At 38.8% G+C, this 17,374-nt stretch overlaps 1 protein-coding gene across 2 annotated transcripts in view; it reads left to right on the top strand.

The window, feature by feature from the left end:
• RFC1 (replication factor C subunit 1) overlaps positions 1-17,374 on the top strand; it is a 79,474-nt gene that overhangs the window by 16,544 nt on the left and 45,556 nt on the right. For both annotated transcript variants that reach the window (XM_066386169.1, XM_066386171.1), the window contains exons 2-4: positions 1,369-1,497; positions 4,014-4,089; positions 7,009-7,131. In XM_066386169.1, the coding sequence (XP_066242266.1) occupies positions 1,369-1,497; positions 4,014-4,089; positions 7,009-7,131 (328 nt within the window). The remainder of the gene's footprint in view (positions 1-1,368; positions 1,498-4,013; positions 4,090-7,008; positions 7,132-17,374) is intronic.

Below are 17,374 nucleotides of genomic sequence, written 5' to 3'. Positions count from 1 at the left end.
TATCCTCTCTCTAACATCAATACATAAAATCTTTTTTTTTAAGAGTGAGAGGAAGGGAGATGAGAGGCATCAACTCATAGTTGCAGCACTTTGGTTGTTCATTGATTGCTTCTCATATATTTCTTGACCAGGGGGATCAGGTTAAGCCAGTGACCTTGGGCTCAAGCCAGCGACCTTAGGCTTCGGGCCAGTAACCATGGTATCATGTCCATGATTGACCTTATGCTGAAGCCAATGAGCTTGCAGTTAAGCTGGTGACCTCAGGGTTTCAAACCTGGGATCTCAGCATCTCAGGTCAATGCTCTACTCATTGCACCACCATCACTCAAGCAATAAATAAAATCTTAAAAAAAAAAGAATTTGGAAAGCTCCTATAAAGGAAAATAAAATCAAGATTCTCAGTGTTAAAGTCTGAGGTGATCAGGGTTGTAGGAATTATTCTTCTCTCAAACTGGTGTATGTAAATCCCATGGGCAAGGATTATATTTTTCAACTCTGTCTTCTCTGCTACTGTTCCTGGGATAATGGGCTGAGTATGTGCATGCACGATCAGTAAATACTGGTTACTTGCTAGTTTAGTAATTGTGATATTGTTAATAGAAATTTCAGTTGCTTATTTTTGACCAGATTCTTAGCATTAATATTGCTTTTCATTAGGCACATCATTTTTTACTCAGGTAATTTTATCAATTAACTTCTGCGTATAAAGAGTGCTGCTACACACACGGAACTACGCCACTGGTGAAATTACTCAGGTTAACCAGTGTGTGTAGAGATGTCCCTTTCTACATGGAACTACGCCACTGGTGACATTACTCAGGTTAACCAGTGTGTGTAGAGATGTCCCTTTTTACATGGAACTACGCCACTGGTGAAATTACTCAGTTAACCAGTGTGTGTAGAGATGTCCCTTTCTACATGGAACTACGCCACTGGTGACATTACTCAGGTTAACCAGTGTGTGTAGAGATGTCCCTTTCTACATGGAACTACGCCACTGGTGACATTACTCAGGTTAACCAGTGTGTGTAGAGATGTCCCTTTTTACATGGAACTACGCCACTGGTGACATTACTCAGGTTAACCAGTGTGTGTAGAGATGTCCCTTTTTACATGGAACTACGCCACTGGTGACATTACTCAGGTTAACCAGTGTGTGTAGAGATGTCCCTTTTTACATGGAACTACGCCACTGGTGACATTACTCAGGTTAACCAGTGTGTGTAGAGATGTCCCTTTTTACATGGAACTACGCCACTGGTGAAATTACTCAGGTTAACCAGTGTGTGTAGAGATGTCCCTTTTTACAGTTGAAAGTAGAATTTTTTGTACTTAATGTTTGTTTATGAATCTTCTTTTTGCTTTTAGGATATTCGGAAATTCCTAGTGGAAATTCCAGGTGGAAAGAAATCTGCAAGTGAAACAGTAAAGAAGAATGAGAAAACAAAGTCTGCTGAAGAAACTTTAAAAGTGAAGAAAGGAATAAAGGAAATCAAGGTCAGTTTTTAAAATACGATTTAGAATTGTATGAAAGGTTAAATCAACTCAGTTCCTAGACTTGAGGGAGACTTGAGTAAATATAGATTTCAGCTCACTTAGCAGTGAAAGAAAAAAAGTAATAAGGTATTACTTATTTTTAATTAATCTGGCTTACTGAATTCATAGACTGGTGCTTTCTTGAGTACAGATGGGACACTTTTCATTTGTTAAAACTTTATGTTTTAAGACCAAAGTTTGCTAGCTGAGACATGAGTGCCTATCCCCCCCACCCCTCCCAGGTGAGTGGTGTTAGATTTCTTCTGGTGAGGGAAAAGGCTTTAGAGGAAAACTTGATTTTTTTGCCTGTCTTCATTTAATAACAAGAATTGCCCTTCCTACAGTTTCATTTTTGTGTAAGACCTTACTAGAATGGCCTTTAATGTTAGATTTCTACCAACATTATATTTATGATGGTACATAGATTCTCTAAGACAATAGCTTCTCTATAACTCTCATCTTTTATCCCTGAGACATTGCCAGAGTCAGTTTTAATATCCATATTTGTACCAACAGCCCCATCCAGCAGTTTAGGCTTTTTCCAGCATGCACCTCAGAACTCCTCTAGCCTCCGCCATTACCCAGTTCTAAAGCCACTTTCGTATTTTAGGTATTTGTTACAGCAGTACTCTACTTCAGAGTTCTTCAGAGAAACAGAATCAGTAGTGCGCGTGTTTGTGTGTGTGTGTGTATGTACATGTCCATAGTGTATGTGTATAAAGAGATTTAATATAAAGAATCGACTCCTGTGATTATGGAGGCTGACAGGTCCCAAGATAGCTGATGCTATAGTTCAAGTCTGTGGGTCCAAAGGTCTGTGAACTAGGATTGTCACTGGTGTCATTCCAGTCTGGAGGCTGGCAGGCTTGAGCCCTAGGAAGAGCCTCGGTTTCAGCTTAGGTCTGAGGGTAGAGAACTGGTGTTCAGCTTCAAGTTATTTGGTAAAGGGTCAGCTTTTTGTCTTCCTGAGACCTTCAGCTTATTGGGCAAGGCAAGGGGTCGGGAACCTACGGCTCGTGAGCCAGATGTGGCTCTTTTGATGGCTGCATCTGGCTCGCAGACAAATCTTTAATAATAATAAAAAATAACATTAGAAATATAAAACATTCTCGTGTATTACAATCCATTCATTTCCTACCGCTCATGTTCATGGTTGCGGGTGGCTGGAGCCAATCACAGCTGTCCTCCAGGACACCAAATTTTTATTGGATAATGCCTAATGTACACACATCGTTGTATGGCTCTCACGGAATTACATTTTAAAATATATGGCGTTCATGGCTCTCTCAGCCAAAAAAGTTCCCGACCCCTGACTAGGCCCACCCACATTAGGAAGAGCAATCTACCTTACTCATTCTATCAAATTTAATGTTAAACTTATCCCCAGACACCCTCATAAAAACACTCAGACTGTCTGGTTACCTTGTGGCCCAGCCAAGTTGACATAAAATTAACCATCATAGGTTACATTTCCTTGTGTGATGATATAGTGTAGGTACTTTGGATTCTGTTAATTCTTTTGATTTAGTGGGCAGTTAACTTGGCTGAACTCAAACTAAACTCTTGTATTCCCTGTGATGGGCATCAGGTGAAATCTTCATTCAATTCTTTTAACCTTAGCTGAGCACTTGGCGTTGTTCCATGCATATGTATTTCAGGAGATAGCCCCAGATTGGGCTAAGTTTATCAACAGGATTTGGGATTCCCCTTCTGTGACTTTCTCCCTTCTCAGATACCCTCTTCTCTTACTGTTGAGTTAGAATAATTGCTTCTAATTCTGTCCTCTAGTCCAGTTGGTTCATTTGAATTATAATGGTTCATTCAGCTCATGTCCTTGCAAGTTAGTTGGTTATTTTTATATTTTTGATGTTTTATTATAATGGTTAGAAACATATTCCTACCTTATAATTGATTATAGTCAGTTTTTTTCTGTCTGCTTTATTGATGCTTTTTGAGAAAATTTGAATGTTACAAATATGATGTATAAGTAAAAATAGAAACAATATCTTTGCCCTGGTTTTATTTAGGTTTTCAATAAGCATGGGTTGTGTAAGGCTCATAATTCCTTAGCTTTTATTTCTGTGTCTGTCATTTTCTGGAAGTACTTCTAATATCTGACATCCTTTTTATTCTTTGTTAATACATAGGTAATAATACAGCTTTTTCTATAATTCTTTGTTTCCCATTTGATGCAGTTATTATCTGGCCTATTCTTTAGCCCAATCAGGGCATATTAACATTTGGGCTGGATAGTTCTTTTGGTGAGTGACTGTCTTGTGCATTGTAGGGTTCTTAGTCTACCCATTAGATGCCACTTAACCTACTTCCCCCACTGCCAATTTATGACAAGCAAAAATGTCTCTCCTAGGAGCAAAATTTCTTCTAGTTGAGAATCACTGAGCCTACCTAAGTCTAATGGGGAAGAAACTAAGTTATATAGACTTCTCTGTGTTCTAATGATAATGTGATGTTTATAGGTAAATAGTTCTTGTAAAGAAGATGACTCTAAACAGAAGCAACCAAACAAGAAAAAGAGGATCATCTATGATTCAGGTAATATTTCTTTTGAGGAGCTTTAAAGTTTTAAGATTATTTTCTATCCCTTAGAAAAGAGTTTTTCAAACTGATATTCTGTGACACATAACTATCTATGATGGTAATAGGTGCTGTGGGAAGGGTCTTTGCTCAAAGAAAGTTGAAAACAATTTTATTAGCCTGACCAGGCAGTGACACAGGGATAGAACGTTAGACTGGAATGTGGAGGACCCACGTTCAAAACCTCGAGGTCACTGGCTTGAGTGCAGGCTCACCAGCTTGAGCATAGGGTTGCTGGCTTGAGTGTGGGATCATAGACATGACCCATGGTTGCTGACTTGAGCAAGGGGTCACTTGCTCTTCTGTAGCCTTCTGGTCAAGGCACATATGAGAAAGCAATCAATGAACAACTAAGGTGCCGCAACGAAGAGTTGATGCTTTTCATCTCTCTCTGTTTTTGTCTGTTTATTCCTAACTCTGATTCTCTGTCTCTTTCAAACAAAAAGAATTTTTTTTTTATTATACTGCAGAGTTTATCAGAGCCTATATTTTAATGTATTAGAGATTTTCTTAGGGATATAGTATACTGTATAACATGTCTCAAACTCACTTTGACTATCTTTAAAAAAAAAAAATTACCTTCTCATCCAGCTAAGATTTTTTGGAATGGAACTTGAAAAATAGTTCCGCCCTGGCCAGGTATCTCAGTGGATAAAATGTCCCGGTGCACCAAGATCACAGGTTCAACCCGAGTCAGGGTGCATACAAGAAGCAGTCAATGAGTAGACAACTAAATGGAACAACTAGATGGAACAATGACTTGATGCTTCTCTCTCTCTCTCTCTTTCAAATCAATGGAAAAATTAAAAAAATATATTGCTTTAGAAACAGAAATCTCAAATTTAATTTTTATGCTTTTGAGCTTGTCCTTTTGTTGTATTTAAAATAGGATAGTTGAAAAGCTCTTCTTTGAATATAATTTTAAGATGGGGAACATGAATTTTAATGCGTGCCTTTTATATCTTTAAATAATGGTAGAACTCAGAAAGTTTTAGGTTTTGCTTTTGCAGAGTAGATTCATCTGTGAATTCTCTAAATTAAAAATGTAATCTAAGGAAGCATTTATAGATTGTCAGGAATTTGACAGTGATAGCAAAGAATTCTGACTCAATTCTAAAAGTACCTGAGTGTTAATATATTATGAATCTCAGTGTAAGGAATTTGAAAGAGGTACATATCCCCATTTCCTGTGAGTTGTCATCTTTTTCGAAACTGGACGTTTAATTGTTTGATACAATTTAGAGTAGTATGAGACAGGATTTCTAAATAAATTTTGTTTTTTTTTTCCTTGAAGTTGGAAACGGGGAGGCAGTCAGACAGACTTCCGCATGCGCCCCACCAGGATCCACCTGGCATGCCCACCAGGGAGTGATGCTCTGCCCATCTGGTGTGTCGCTCTGTTGCAACCAGGGCCATTCTAGTGCCTGAGGCAAGGCTACAGAGCCATCCTCAGCACCCAGGCCAACTTTGCTCCATTGGAGCCTTGGCTGCGGGAGGGGAAGAGAGAGACAGAGAGGAAGGAGAAGGGGGAGGGGTGGAGAAGCAGATGGGCGCTTCTCCTGTGTGCCCTGGCCGGGAATCGAACCCGGGACTCCTGCACACCAGGCCGACACTCTACCACTGAGCCAACTGGCCAGGGCTCTAAATAAATTTTGAAGAGGAAGGATACTCGTTTGTGAAACACCTGTTTTGTGTCAGGCACTATACTAGGTACTTATACTTTGTCCTGATTTATATTTATATGCTCTAAACAGTTAGGTAGTGGTAGACAGATTAATGGCTTCCAAAGATGTCTGCCCTAATTCTTGGAACCTGTGAATATGTTAGTTTGCATGACAAAGGGAAATTAAAGTTGTTGGTGGCATTAAAGTTGGTAATCAGATGACCTTAAAATAGATTGTCTTGGATTATCTGGGTGGGCCCAGTTTAGTCGCAAGGAGAGGGAAGCAAGAGAAGAGAGTTAGAGAGAGATTGAGGCTCTGGCTAGTGGCTCAATAGAACATCGCCCAGCGTATGGATTTCTTGGGTTTGATCCCTGGTCAGGGCACACAGGAGAATTGGCCATCTGGTTCTCTACCCCTTTCTCTCCTTCTTCCCCTCCTGCAACCAATGGCTTCATTGGTTTGAGCATGGTCCCTCGTGCTGAGGATAGCTTGGTAGTTGGAGCATGTTGGCCGGAGGTGCTAAAAATAGCTTGGATTTGAGCATTGGCCCCAGACGGGGTTGCCAGGTGGATCCTGCTTGGGGCATATGCAGGAGTCTGCCTCACTATCTCTCTTCCTCTTACCTGAAAAAAAAAAAGAGAGATGTGGAAGAAATTTTTTATTTTTTGTTTATTTAGAAATTAAATTTAGTGGAGGTGATGCTGATCAATAAGAATACATAGGTTTTGGGACTGATCTGGCGGTGACACAGTGGATAGAGCATTGGACTGAGACACAGAGGACCCAAGTTCGAAACCCTGAGGTCACTGGCTTGAGCATGGGTTCATCCGACTTGAGCACAGGCTCACCAGCTTGAGTGGGGCCGCTGGCTTGAGCGTGGGATCATAGACATGACCCCATGGTCACTGGCTTGAGCTCACAGGTCGTTTGCTTGAACCCAAGTTTGCTGGTTTGAGCAAGGGGTCACTTGGTCTGCTGTAGCCCCCGGTCAAGGCACATAAGAGAAAGCAATCAATGAACAACTAAGGTGCCGCAGTAATAATTGATGCTTCTCTTCTCTTTTCTTGTCTGTCTGTCCCTATCTGTTTCTCTCTCTGTCTCTGTCACAAAAGAAACAACTATATAGGTTTCGGGTGAATGTCTCTATAGAAGAATTACTTTAAAAACACACTATTATATTTCTTTCAAAGCTTTATTTTCCTCTCATGTACAGATTCAGAATCAGAGGAGACAGTGCAGGTAAAAAATGCCAAAAAGCAACCAGAGAAATTGCCATTGTCTCCTAAACCTGGTAAAATTCTGCAGCAGGATCCTGTTACCTACATTTCAGAAACAGGTAAGGATAGTGAGTATGTTTAATGTTTTATTTATTTATTTTTAATTTATTTATTTTTTTGTATTTTTCTGAAGCTGGAAACGGGGAGAGACAGTCAGACTCCCGCATGCGCCCGACCGGGATCCACCTGGTGCGCCCACCAGGGATGACGCTCTGCCCCTCTGGGCGTTGCTCTGTCGAGACCAGAGCCACTCTAGCGCCTGGGGCAGAGGCCAAGGAGCCATCCCCAGCGCCCGGGCCATCTTTGCTCCAATGGAGCCTTGGCTGCGGGAGGGGAAGAGAGAGACAGAGAGGAAGGAGGGGGTGGGGGTGGAGAAGCAAATGGGCGCTTCTCCTATGTGCCCTGGCCGGGAATCGAACCCGGGTCCCCCGCACGCCATGCCGACGCTCTACCGCTGAGCCAACTGGCCAGGGCATGTTTAATGTTTTAGAGGGAAGTAGTGTATGCTATGTTTTTGGGTTTCTCTCTGGTGTCTTATGTACCTCCTTCACTTTGATTTTTTTTTTTTTTCTTTATTGAATTGTGTTTATCAGGGAAGGCAGTGATTATCTTTGGCAATTTCTATGGGAAATGGATTTTTTTTTTTTTTTGGAAATGGAATTTTTTAACTGCTCTGTATTTAATCATACAAGTTGAAGCTCTATATTGAGTCATATATTAAAATATTGGATTGTTTTAGAACTTTTTTATGTTAAATTTTTATGTAGCATGCTAAAGTCCTAAAAATGTAGGTATATAATGGTTTTTATATTTGTGATTAATAATCTAGCACAAGTGTGACCTGGATTCTTCATAGCCTCTGGTGCACTAAAGATTTTAGCATTGACTTAAAAAATGGTTGTTTTTCTCATATATGTAGATACCAGCATGGTGGTTATCAGAGGGAAGGGGGTGGGGGGAGGCAGAAGAGGGTAAAGGAGTCAAATACGTATATTTGGTGATGGAAGGAGATTTAACTTTGGCTGGTGAACATATAATGCAATATACAGATGACATATTATAGAATTGTACATTTGACACCTATGTAATTTTATTAACCAGCATCACCCAACAAATTTAATAAAATAAAAAAAACCCAAAAATGATTGTTTTTGTACTTAAATTTCTGTTTTGTCTGTTTTGAGTGGTTGAAAATCAAAAGACATTTATAAATAATCATGCACTAATCTTAACATTTCCAAGTATAAATGATTTTTTCATAGATAGTATTTGTTTACGGGGAGGAGCCCTGAATTATATTGCCATCTTAGGAAAAAAATGTGTTTGTTGTACAATCATTTTGATGGTAGCATCCCAGAGGATACTGTAACAGGAATAAAAGGTCAGTGCTGTTCATCCTTAGACTCACAGAGCTTATTGAATTGGTTCCTATATAGAAATGCTTGAAGGAGCCAGACAAGCATCTGATACCTTATTGATTTGTTCATATTGAGTAAAACCTTTGAAATCATTATTTTTGCACTCTACTTACATTGCTAGTGAAGTGAATATACTTGATCTGAAGAGAGGGTAAGTTAAAAGCATGCTACTTTGGCATAGCATGTTACAGTTTACATTCAGCAATCATTTATTGATTGTCTTTTATGTCTCTGATACTAGGTGCTAGAGATATAAAAGATGACTAAAGATTCCAAGGATTGTGCCTGGGGCTGCAGTATGCAGTAGTTAGGAGAGGGCTTGATGGAGAGGGCATACTTTGATCTGGCGCTTGAAGGACGAGCAGGTGACTGTGGGGAAGAACATGTCAGATTAGGTGATGGGATTATTTAAAGCACAGCATCTAGCACAAGGCTTGATATGTTGCTAGAACACCAAAGAGATTGCTTACCAGTCTGATGAGGAGTGGTGGGAGGTAGATGAAACTGGTTTGGGGAAGACCTTGAAAGCTAAGCCGGTGAATTTAGACTTAATGTAGTAGGAAAAAGGGAACTATTAAAGTTTTTGAACAGAATTGTGAATGATGAAAATAGTATTTATGGTGATATCTAGGAGAAGGGTTGAGCAGTGGGTGCAGTAGGTGAAGGGGATTAAGAGGTATAGACTTCCAGTTATAAATTAGTCATGAGGATATAATATACAGTATACAAATATAGTTAATAATATTGTAATAATTTTGTATGGTGACAGATGGTAACAAGCTTTGTTGTGGTGATCATTTTATAATGTATATCAGTATTGAATCACTATGATGTACACCTGAAGCTAATAGGCTATAGTATCTCAATTATACTTCAATAAAAAGTATTTTTTTTTAAAGAATGATTGCTGGATTAGTAGTACAGGCAGTCCCTGGGTTATGAATGAGATATATAGTTTCTGTAGATCTGAAAATGTTAAAGTATTTATGTGCACAGAAAGATAAAAATGAATACTATGTTAAGACAAACATCTATCTTATTAAAGTTGTATTTAATAGGTAAATGTACCTGCTCCAACTTACATACAAATTTAACTGAAGAACAAACTTACAGAACCTACTTTTTTGTAACCTGAGGACTACCTGTATTCAGGGTGGGATTACAATTAGGGAGGTCGAGGCACTTTTAGTGATCTAGAATAAAGTAATGAGAGTCTTAAAAGTTAGCAATAGTAAGGGACTTATCTATAAACATTTTGACAGATGAGTTACAGATTAGGTTTTTGCATTACCTATGAGCTTTTATTCAGCTATGCTATATGTGGTTCCTATTATTTAGGGTAACTGAAGAGTTGTTATAAGCATGCTTAAGGTTCTTTTTTTTTGTGACAGATAGAGGGACAGATAGGGACAGACAGACAAGAAGGGAGAGAGATAAGGAGCATTAGTTCTTTGTTGTGGCTCCTTAGTTGCTAATTGATTGCTTTCTCATATGTACCTTGATTGGGGGGGGGGTTACAGCAGAGTGAGGGACCCCTTGGTAAAGCCAGCAACCTTTGGGCTCAAGCCAGTGACCATGGTGTCATGTCTATGATCCCATGCTCAAGCCAATGACCCCGTGCTCAAGCTTGTGAGCCTGCGCTCAAGCCGCCGACCTTGGGGTTTCGAACCTGGGTCTTCTGCACCCCAATTCGATGCTTTTTCCACTGTGCCACTGCCTGGTCAGGCCCCCCCTTTTTAAATAGCTTTATTGAGATATATTTCACGTACTATACAATTCACCTAAAGTTTTAATGTTTTTGGAATTTACAGGTAAAAGTCAAGGTTTTTTTAGATGAGTAACATGAAAACTTTTCTTACATGTTTGAGCCATTATTATATGGTAGGTAAGTTGGTTGGTAAGTAGAGAGTGAGACAGGAAAGAAACCCTTTGTGTTGTAGAAGGAACCTGTGACTGGAAGGTCAGAAGTCCTACCTGGAGAGTACATTCTTGGTTCCCTTTTAATAGATGTGTGACTTTGAGCTAAAGTTTAGTGAGCCCATCTCTTTCTGTAAAGCAGAAACACTGATTACATAGACCCGTTGGGAAGACTTAATGGGTTGATATAGATAAAAGGGCCAGACCTAGTGTATAATAATAGACAGTCAGAAGGAAAAAGGAAAAAAAAAAAGGGAAAGAAAAACCAAAGCCCACAGATGAGTTTGTAAGTTCTCCAAGACAATGTATATGATAAAGTTGTTCATGGTAAAGATAAAATGTAAATGATGGGAATATATTACTGGTAAAATTTTTGGTAAACTGAGTTATTTTTTGCTGAACAACTGTTCTAGGCACATTGTGCAAATGAACTCTTGCATTAAGAGGCCTGTCCTCTGGCTGCCATGATGAAGTTTTGACTATGTGGGAGGGATACTAAAAACGCTATGTGGATAGGTTTATTATTGAACTGAAGATGGTGTGATCACTGTGGTTAGTGGATCAAAGGTGGATCCATGGCCTTCAACCGTGGATCAAGGCTATTGTTATCATGTGATTTTGGGTACACACAAGAGTCAGACAAGTTAAGCTCTGATCACAGATTTTCTATAACACGGTATTATTTGTTTCAGACCAGGTATTTTTGAATATTATTTTCTGAAGAGATGTCCAGCATTTTATCTGAAATTTTTATAAGCATTAGGCAGTGTCTATGTTATTCTGCTGAAGTACATGTGAAAATGAACATGGTCTCTTGCTCTAGCCAGAAATCTTGGGGTTCCTTGTGCCCACCTAATTCGATGGTTAGTATTACATAGTGAAGTCTGCTGTTTCTTAGAATCGACAGCTAGGAAAGAAGCTAGCTCTTTTCTTGCCTGTTTTATCTTCTCATATTTTTTTATTTTTTGATGTGATAGTGAATGAGAGGAAGATAAGCCCTTTTTTTCCTCCATAAAAGAATGAAACTGTTAAAGTCCACAGTATAATTAGATAAAATCAGAGATATAATGAGTTTCAATAAAAGAGAACAACTTTTTTGAAATTAGCACACAAACTGGAAAGTTTTTTACCTTAAAATAAATCTTTTATTATTATTTTTGTTAAGCTAAAACTACAATTTCTCAATACTGGGTCATCAATAAATACTTACATTACCAGTAGAAGGTTAAAGGAAAACTTTATGGTAATAGTTAAAAAATAAAAACTCTAACCTAAAATTATATAATTTGGACATTGGCTCTCTTGGTGGAAGGGTTAGGTGACATGATTCAGCTTTAAAACCTGTTAATTCCAAAAGAAAGAATTTTTCCTTTACTGTATTCCATATTTTATCTTCTATGCACCTTTGTTACTTTAGGCATTTCTCTTGCAGTACAGCATGCATAGTGTTGGAAAGAGCACGAGCTCTTGAGTCGGACTGCTTGGGTAAAATCTTCACTTACCTTCCCTGTGTCTTAGTTTTCTCATTTGTAAAATGGTGACATTACTAGTACCTACATGAGAGGCCTTTGTGATGATCAGATATGATAATGCTTAAAAAGCACTTAGAATAGGGTCTGACACATAGTAAATGCTCAATAAGTATTGTCAGTCTTATCTTTTGACTTTATTGTATACCTGCAACTGCCTTTAAAGACTGCTGCAGACATTTTGCTTTTGCTTAAGTACTTAGGGCTCTTGGTTGATTATGTAACTGTGCTTTAGTAATTTAGAAATTGTATTTGATTCACTTACCTCATTTAGGTTACATACACTGTCCAGTATGGGGACTGCTAGTACATGTGGCTCTTGAGCACTCAAACTATGACCAAACTGAATTGAGAGTATTTTTAATGTAAAATACAGCTTTCGAAGATATAATATGAAAAAGTAAATAATCTTAATTTTTGGTTCTCGATTACATGTTAAAATGATAATAATTTGGACATATTGGTTTAAATAAAATATATTGTTAAAATTAATTTCACCTTTTTTTTTACTTTCATGTGAAAATTTATAAGAAAATTTAAGCCTGACCAGGTGGTTGTGCAATGGATAGAGCATTGACCTGGGGTGCTGAGAACCCAAGTTCGAAACCCCGAGGTTGCTGGCTTGAGCACGGGCTCACCAGCTTGAGTGTGGTGTCACTGGCTGGAAGCCCAAGGTTCCTGGCTTGAGCAAGGGGTCACTGGCTCAGCTGTAGGCCCCCCCCCCCAGTCAAGGCACGTATGGGAAAGTAATCAAGGAACAACTAAAGTGCCACAACTATGATGCTTCTCATCTCTCTCCCTTCCTGTCTGTCTGTCCCTCTTCTTGTCTTTCTCGCTTAAAAAAAGAAAAAAGAAAAAAATTAAAATTACGTATATGGCTTGCATTTTATTCTTGTTGCACAATGTTTTATAAACAATGAGAAAATATTTAGGAAATAACCTTAATTTAGAAAATAACTTAGGCAAAGTACTTTTTGGTTTATATTATACAGATATTCAGGCTTACTATTTACCTCCATGACATATTTTTATCACTGTGTTTGATTAAATTTATCTTGTACTACTTATTGATTTTTAAAGCACCTTAAAAGGAAAAAACTGATAAATAACTTCATAACTAACCATCGACTATAGTGAAATGTTCTTGTGTAGTTTGGTAAGAACCAAATACTTGTTGTACTGGGTAAATATATTTACTTTGAGCTGTTTAATGAAGTGAGAGACCTTGAGTTTTGTTTGGCAAAGATGACCTTTTACTATCTAGTTTCATCAGGGGCTGGTGTGTGGTTGAGAATGGTGGGGGTTTTCCCTGTGTTGAGAATTGTTTGACTGGTAGTCTTAATTGAGACATAATTCCAGAGACAGTTAGTGCTCTTGAAGTTATAATTGTTTTAGGGATGTTACATGGGGGGAAAAATTGGAAATGTGGTTTCTCCAGGTTACCATGTAATATCAGTGATCTGTGATTTGGGAATATAGTAGCAGAAAATATTACCGGGTATATATGTGTAATATTCTTTTTGTTAATTTTTAGAGACATGGTTTGTGTACCAAACAGATAGGAATAGATTCTGTGTAGGATAGAGACCTTTTCTTAGGTGCTTTCAGGGAAACCTAGAGTGATTGAGAGAGAAAAATTTCCTCAAAGTGAGAGAAAACTAAGCCCTGTGTATTATATTTCTTTAATTATACTTGTTCAGAAATTAACATTGATTTTGGGGCTAAAATTCTACTGGAGAAATTAGCATTTTTGAGGATGAGTAAAGTCTTTAGATTAATATTATTTTAAATTACCATATTTTTCCTCCATAAGATGCACTTTTCCCCCACAAAAGTGGAGGGGAAAATACCCATGCGTCTTATGGAGCAATGGTTCATTTTTTTTTTTAGCTGCTGCGGGTTCCCGGACAACTAGAAGAGTATTTGAACATTAAAGTCTCTTCTCATTTGTTAATAACAGTGCTAATTGTTCTTAATATTGCTGTTGTGTTTACATTGTTGAAATATTATTGTGGTATATTTTATTAAATATTTTAACACACCATTTGGTTCAGAATTTTTTTTTTTTTTCCTCCTTAAAACCCTAGGTGCATCTTATGGTCGGGTGCGTCTTATGGAGTTAAAAATATGGTACCTAAGTAACACATTACTAGAGCCAAGAAAACAATTTTCAGTTTGAGATCGCATAAAGCTTTCCTGTGGAAGACCCTAGTGGTTCTTTGGATGTTCCTCATCCACTTACTATACATTATCTGACTTCACATATTCTATAGCAGGGGTCCCCAAACTTTTTACACAGGAGGCCAGTTCACTGTCCCTCAGACAGTTGGAGGGCCACAACATACAGTGCTCCTCTCACTGACCACCAATGAAAGAGGTGCCCCTTTTGGAAGTGCGGTGGGGGCCGGATAAATGGCCTCGGGGCCGCAATTTGGGGACGCCTGTATAGGTTTGATGGACTTGCCTTTGTGTTTCTGTATCTTTAGTAAAATTGTTTAATGTTAAGGGGCAAATAAAGAAACTTCTTACAATGTTGACAAGATTGACATGATCCATTATCAGTACCCAGGCTATACTTGTTCAGTTACTACTTTAAGTCTTGGTAACCACTATTACTTACTTTATATATCTCTGTCTTGCTATCAGTCAGTGCCTCTCAGGGGACTGTTAGCAGTATCTGGAGACATTTTTGGTTATTACAACTGGTGGGTGCTATGGCATCTAATAGGAGAGATGAATACTAGAACAAGGGTTGTTTGGACATCCACCAAAGTCTCTTCTGATAGGCTGTGGCAGGGTTTCTACCCTCTGCACTATTGACATTTTGAGCCAAATAGTTATTTTTATGGGGAGCTCTTCTGCATATGGTAATATAGGATATCTGATTGATCACAAAGATGGTGCAGAGATGGTTCATTTAGTTTCACTTCCATCCACTTAATTAGCAGATATTGCAGACTTGGCACATGCATTAATCTTTCTCTGCTTCCACAAACAAAATGACAGTCTAGGTTTTTTGTTTTTTGTTTCATTTTTCTGAAGCTGGAAACAGGGAGAGACAGTCAGACAGACTCCCGCAAGCGCCCGACCGGGATCCACCCGGCACGCCCACCAGGGGCGATGCTCTGCCCACCAGGGGGCGATGCTCTGCCCATCCTGGGCGTCGCCATGTTGCGACCAGAGCCACTCTAGCGCCTGAGGCAGAGGCCACAGAGCCATCCCCAGCGCCCGGGCCATCTTTGCTCCAATGGAGCCTTGGCTGCAGGAGGGGAAGAGAGAGACAGAGAGGAAGGCGCAGTGGAGGGGTGGAGAAGCAAATGTGCGCTTCTCCTGTGTGCCCTGGCCGGGAATCGAACCCGGGTCCTCCACACGCTAGGCCGACGCTCTACCGCTGAGCCAACCGGCCAGGGCTCAGTCTAGGTTTTTAACTCGGGGAGTATTGAAAGGGAACTTTGTAAAAAAACTCAGATTCCCATTTCAGTTTTTGACTAAATAAATTATGCATTTTAAATCTTTGTAACCAAATTTCTCTAGCATGGTCTCCATGGTTTTTGTGTGTTCCAGACTGAAGGAAAGAAAATCAGAATCCCAAACTCTCAGCACTATGAATCAGAATTAGCTTGTTTTTTTCTTGACTTGTAAATAGATTTTTACATGGACCTGCACATTATTTTCTCTTTTGTTTGTTATCCTTAAAATAAATGCACATATCTAACTCAGAGTGGCAAAGCAATCTTCTCTCCCTGCAATTCCACTGCTATGTGTTGGGTAATGCCAGTTTACTTGGTGATTGTTACCACATTTGTGGTTATGTTGTACATAAATAAGAGTAAATGGCATTTTTATAAGGAGACAGATAGCCTAGAGGAAGATTCTGAGTACTCAGTTGCCCATGATTTTCACCTAGCTCTCAGAAATTTGACTTAGATTAATTTTTCATTGCTTTATTACAAGTTTCTCGAGAGGAGAGAGCACATTTTGCCTTTGGCTTCTGACAAGGCAGGAACAGATTTAGGCTCATTAGAAAGTAAGAACAAATATTAAAAAAGAAAGACAACTATAACTTTATTTGGAACATTAATCTCTACACATTATGTAGGATTGTAAAATATTTGTTTTACATGAGGATGGTCATAGAAACACTTGCTAAATGATGCCTTTTGCAAGCAGCTAATGGCATTGTTCTAGTCTTTGGCCTTTTTTGCCCCTTTCTCCATAATGTTTTGTTATAACCTTTTCAGTAGAAAGGGCTAAAGTAGTTGTAAGACAACTATACTGCTCACAAAAATTAGGGGATATTTCAAAATGAATATGAAGTGATAAAAAAGGAAGCATTTGATTTTCTTTTATTAAACAAGAACATCAGAAAAGCAAAGGACAAGTCAAAGAAAGTTGTTTGATTATGCAGATGAGAGGCAAAACCAACATTTATTTCATTGGTGAAAATGCACTATACAGAAGGCTGAGAGTACAAATATTGATCGACTTACGACCAATGCAACTTACGACCATTCGACTTTATGACCACAATCGCTAGCCACGACTGCTCTGTGTCTGGCAACGCAAGCGTTGCCCAGCTGGGTGTACGACAGTGCAGTCCAGCTTCCGGCAGCACTACCATCTCCGCGTGCACCATTTCAACTGTTATCCCAGACTCGGTACAGCAATTTGTGTTTTGTGTCTTGGGTATTTTTCATCAAACCCCGCCCAAGATGTCTACCAAGAGGAAATTGTCTTTGCAAATATTAAACCAGTTGTACTGGTAATGCAGTGTTTTACTTAAATCTGACGAATGTAAAAATAAGAAACAAAATGATGTAGAGATGATACAAATGGCATAAAATGAACAAAGGAAATTATGATATATAACAATAATGAAAGAAAATTATGATAAACTATGACTTAAAGATTTTTATAACATCATTTCACAGTACTGTCCATATAGCCTACTCAACTTACGACCAAATCGTGTTACGACCCCGGTCTGTTGGAACCAATTGTGGTCGTAAGTCGAGCACTAGCTGTACTGGAGTATCTGCATGTTCCCTAAACCCCTAATTTTTGTGAGCAGTGTAGTTCCAAAGACATTTACTTAGAGTAACAGCAGGGCTGCCCCTTTTCTGGTTTCCTAGTGTTATCAAGCCAACATGATAGAATGCTTTCACATATGCCTGTCATTTTATAGAGCACTGTACTTCTGTATTCACCTTGGTGAAGTCTTCTGTATTTAAGAAATACCTCCATTTCTTAGGATTATGAATTTACTTTTTTCGTGTTAGTCCTGTAACTGTAAAGGAGTAGTGGGAACACACAAAGCTTGGGGCACTAAATGTCAAATCCAGCTCGTTCGTACTTTTTCTCTTTTTGTAGCTGTTTCGGTAGAATTGCTTCTACTTCCCAAGAGGCCTGAGAGCTATTTATTTTGTTAGCAGAGAGAA

The sequence above is a fragment of the Saccopteryx leptura genome, chromosome 5 (assembly GCF_036850995.1).
Source record: "Saccopteryx leptura isolate mSacLep1 chromosome 5, mSacLep1_pri_phased_curated, whole genome shotgun sequence".
Lineage (NCBI taxonomy): Eukaryota > Metazoa > Chordata > Mammalia > Chiroptera > Emballonuridae > Saccopteryx > Saccopteryx leptura.
This window is presented reverse-complemented; position numbering and strand designations above follow the sequence as displayed.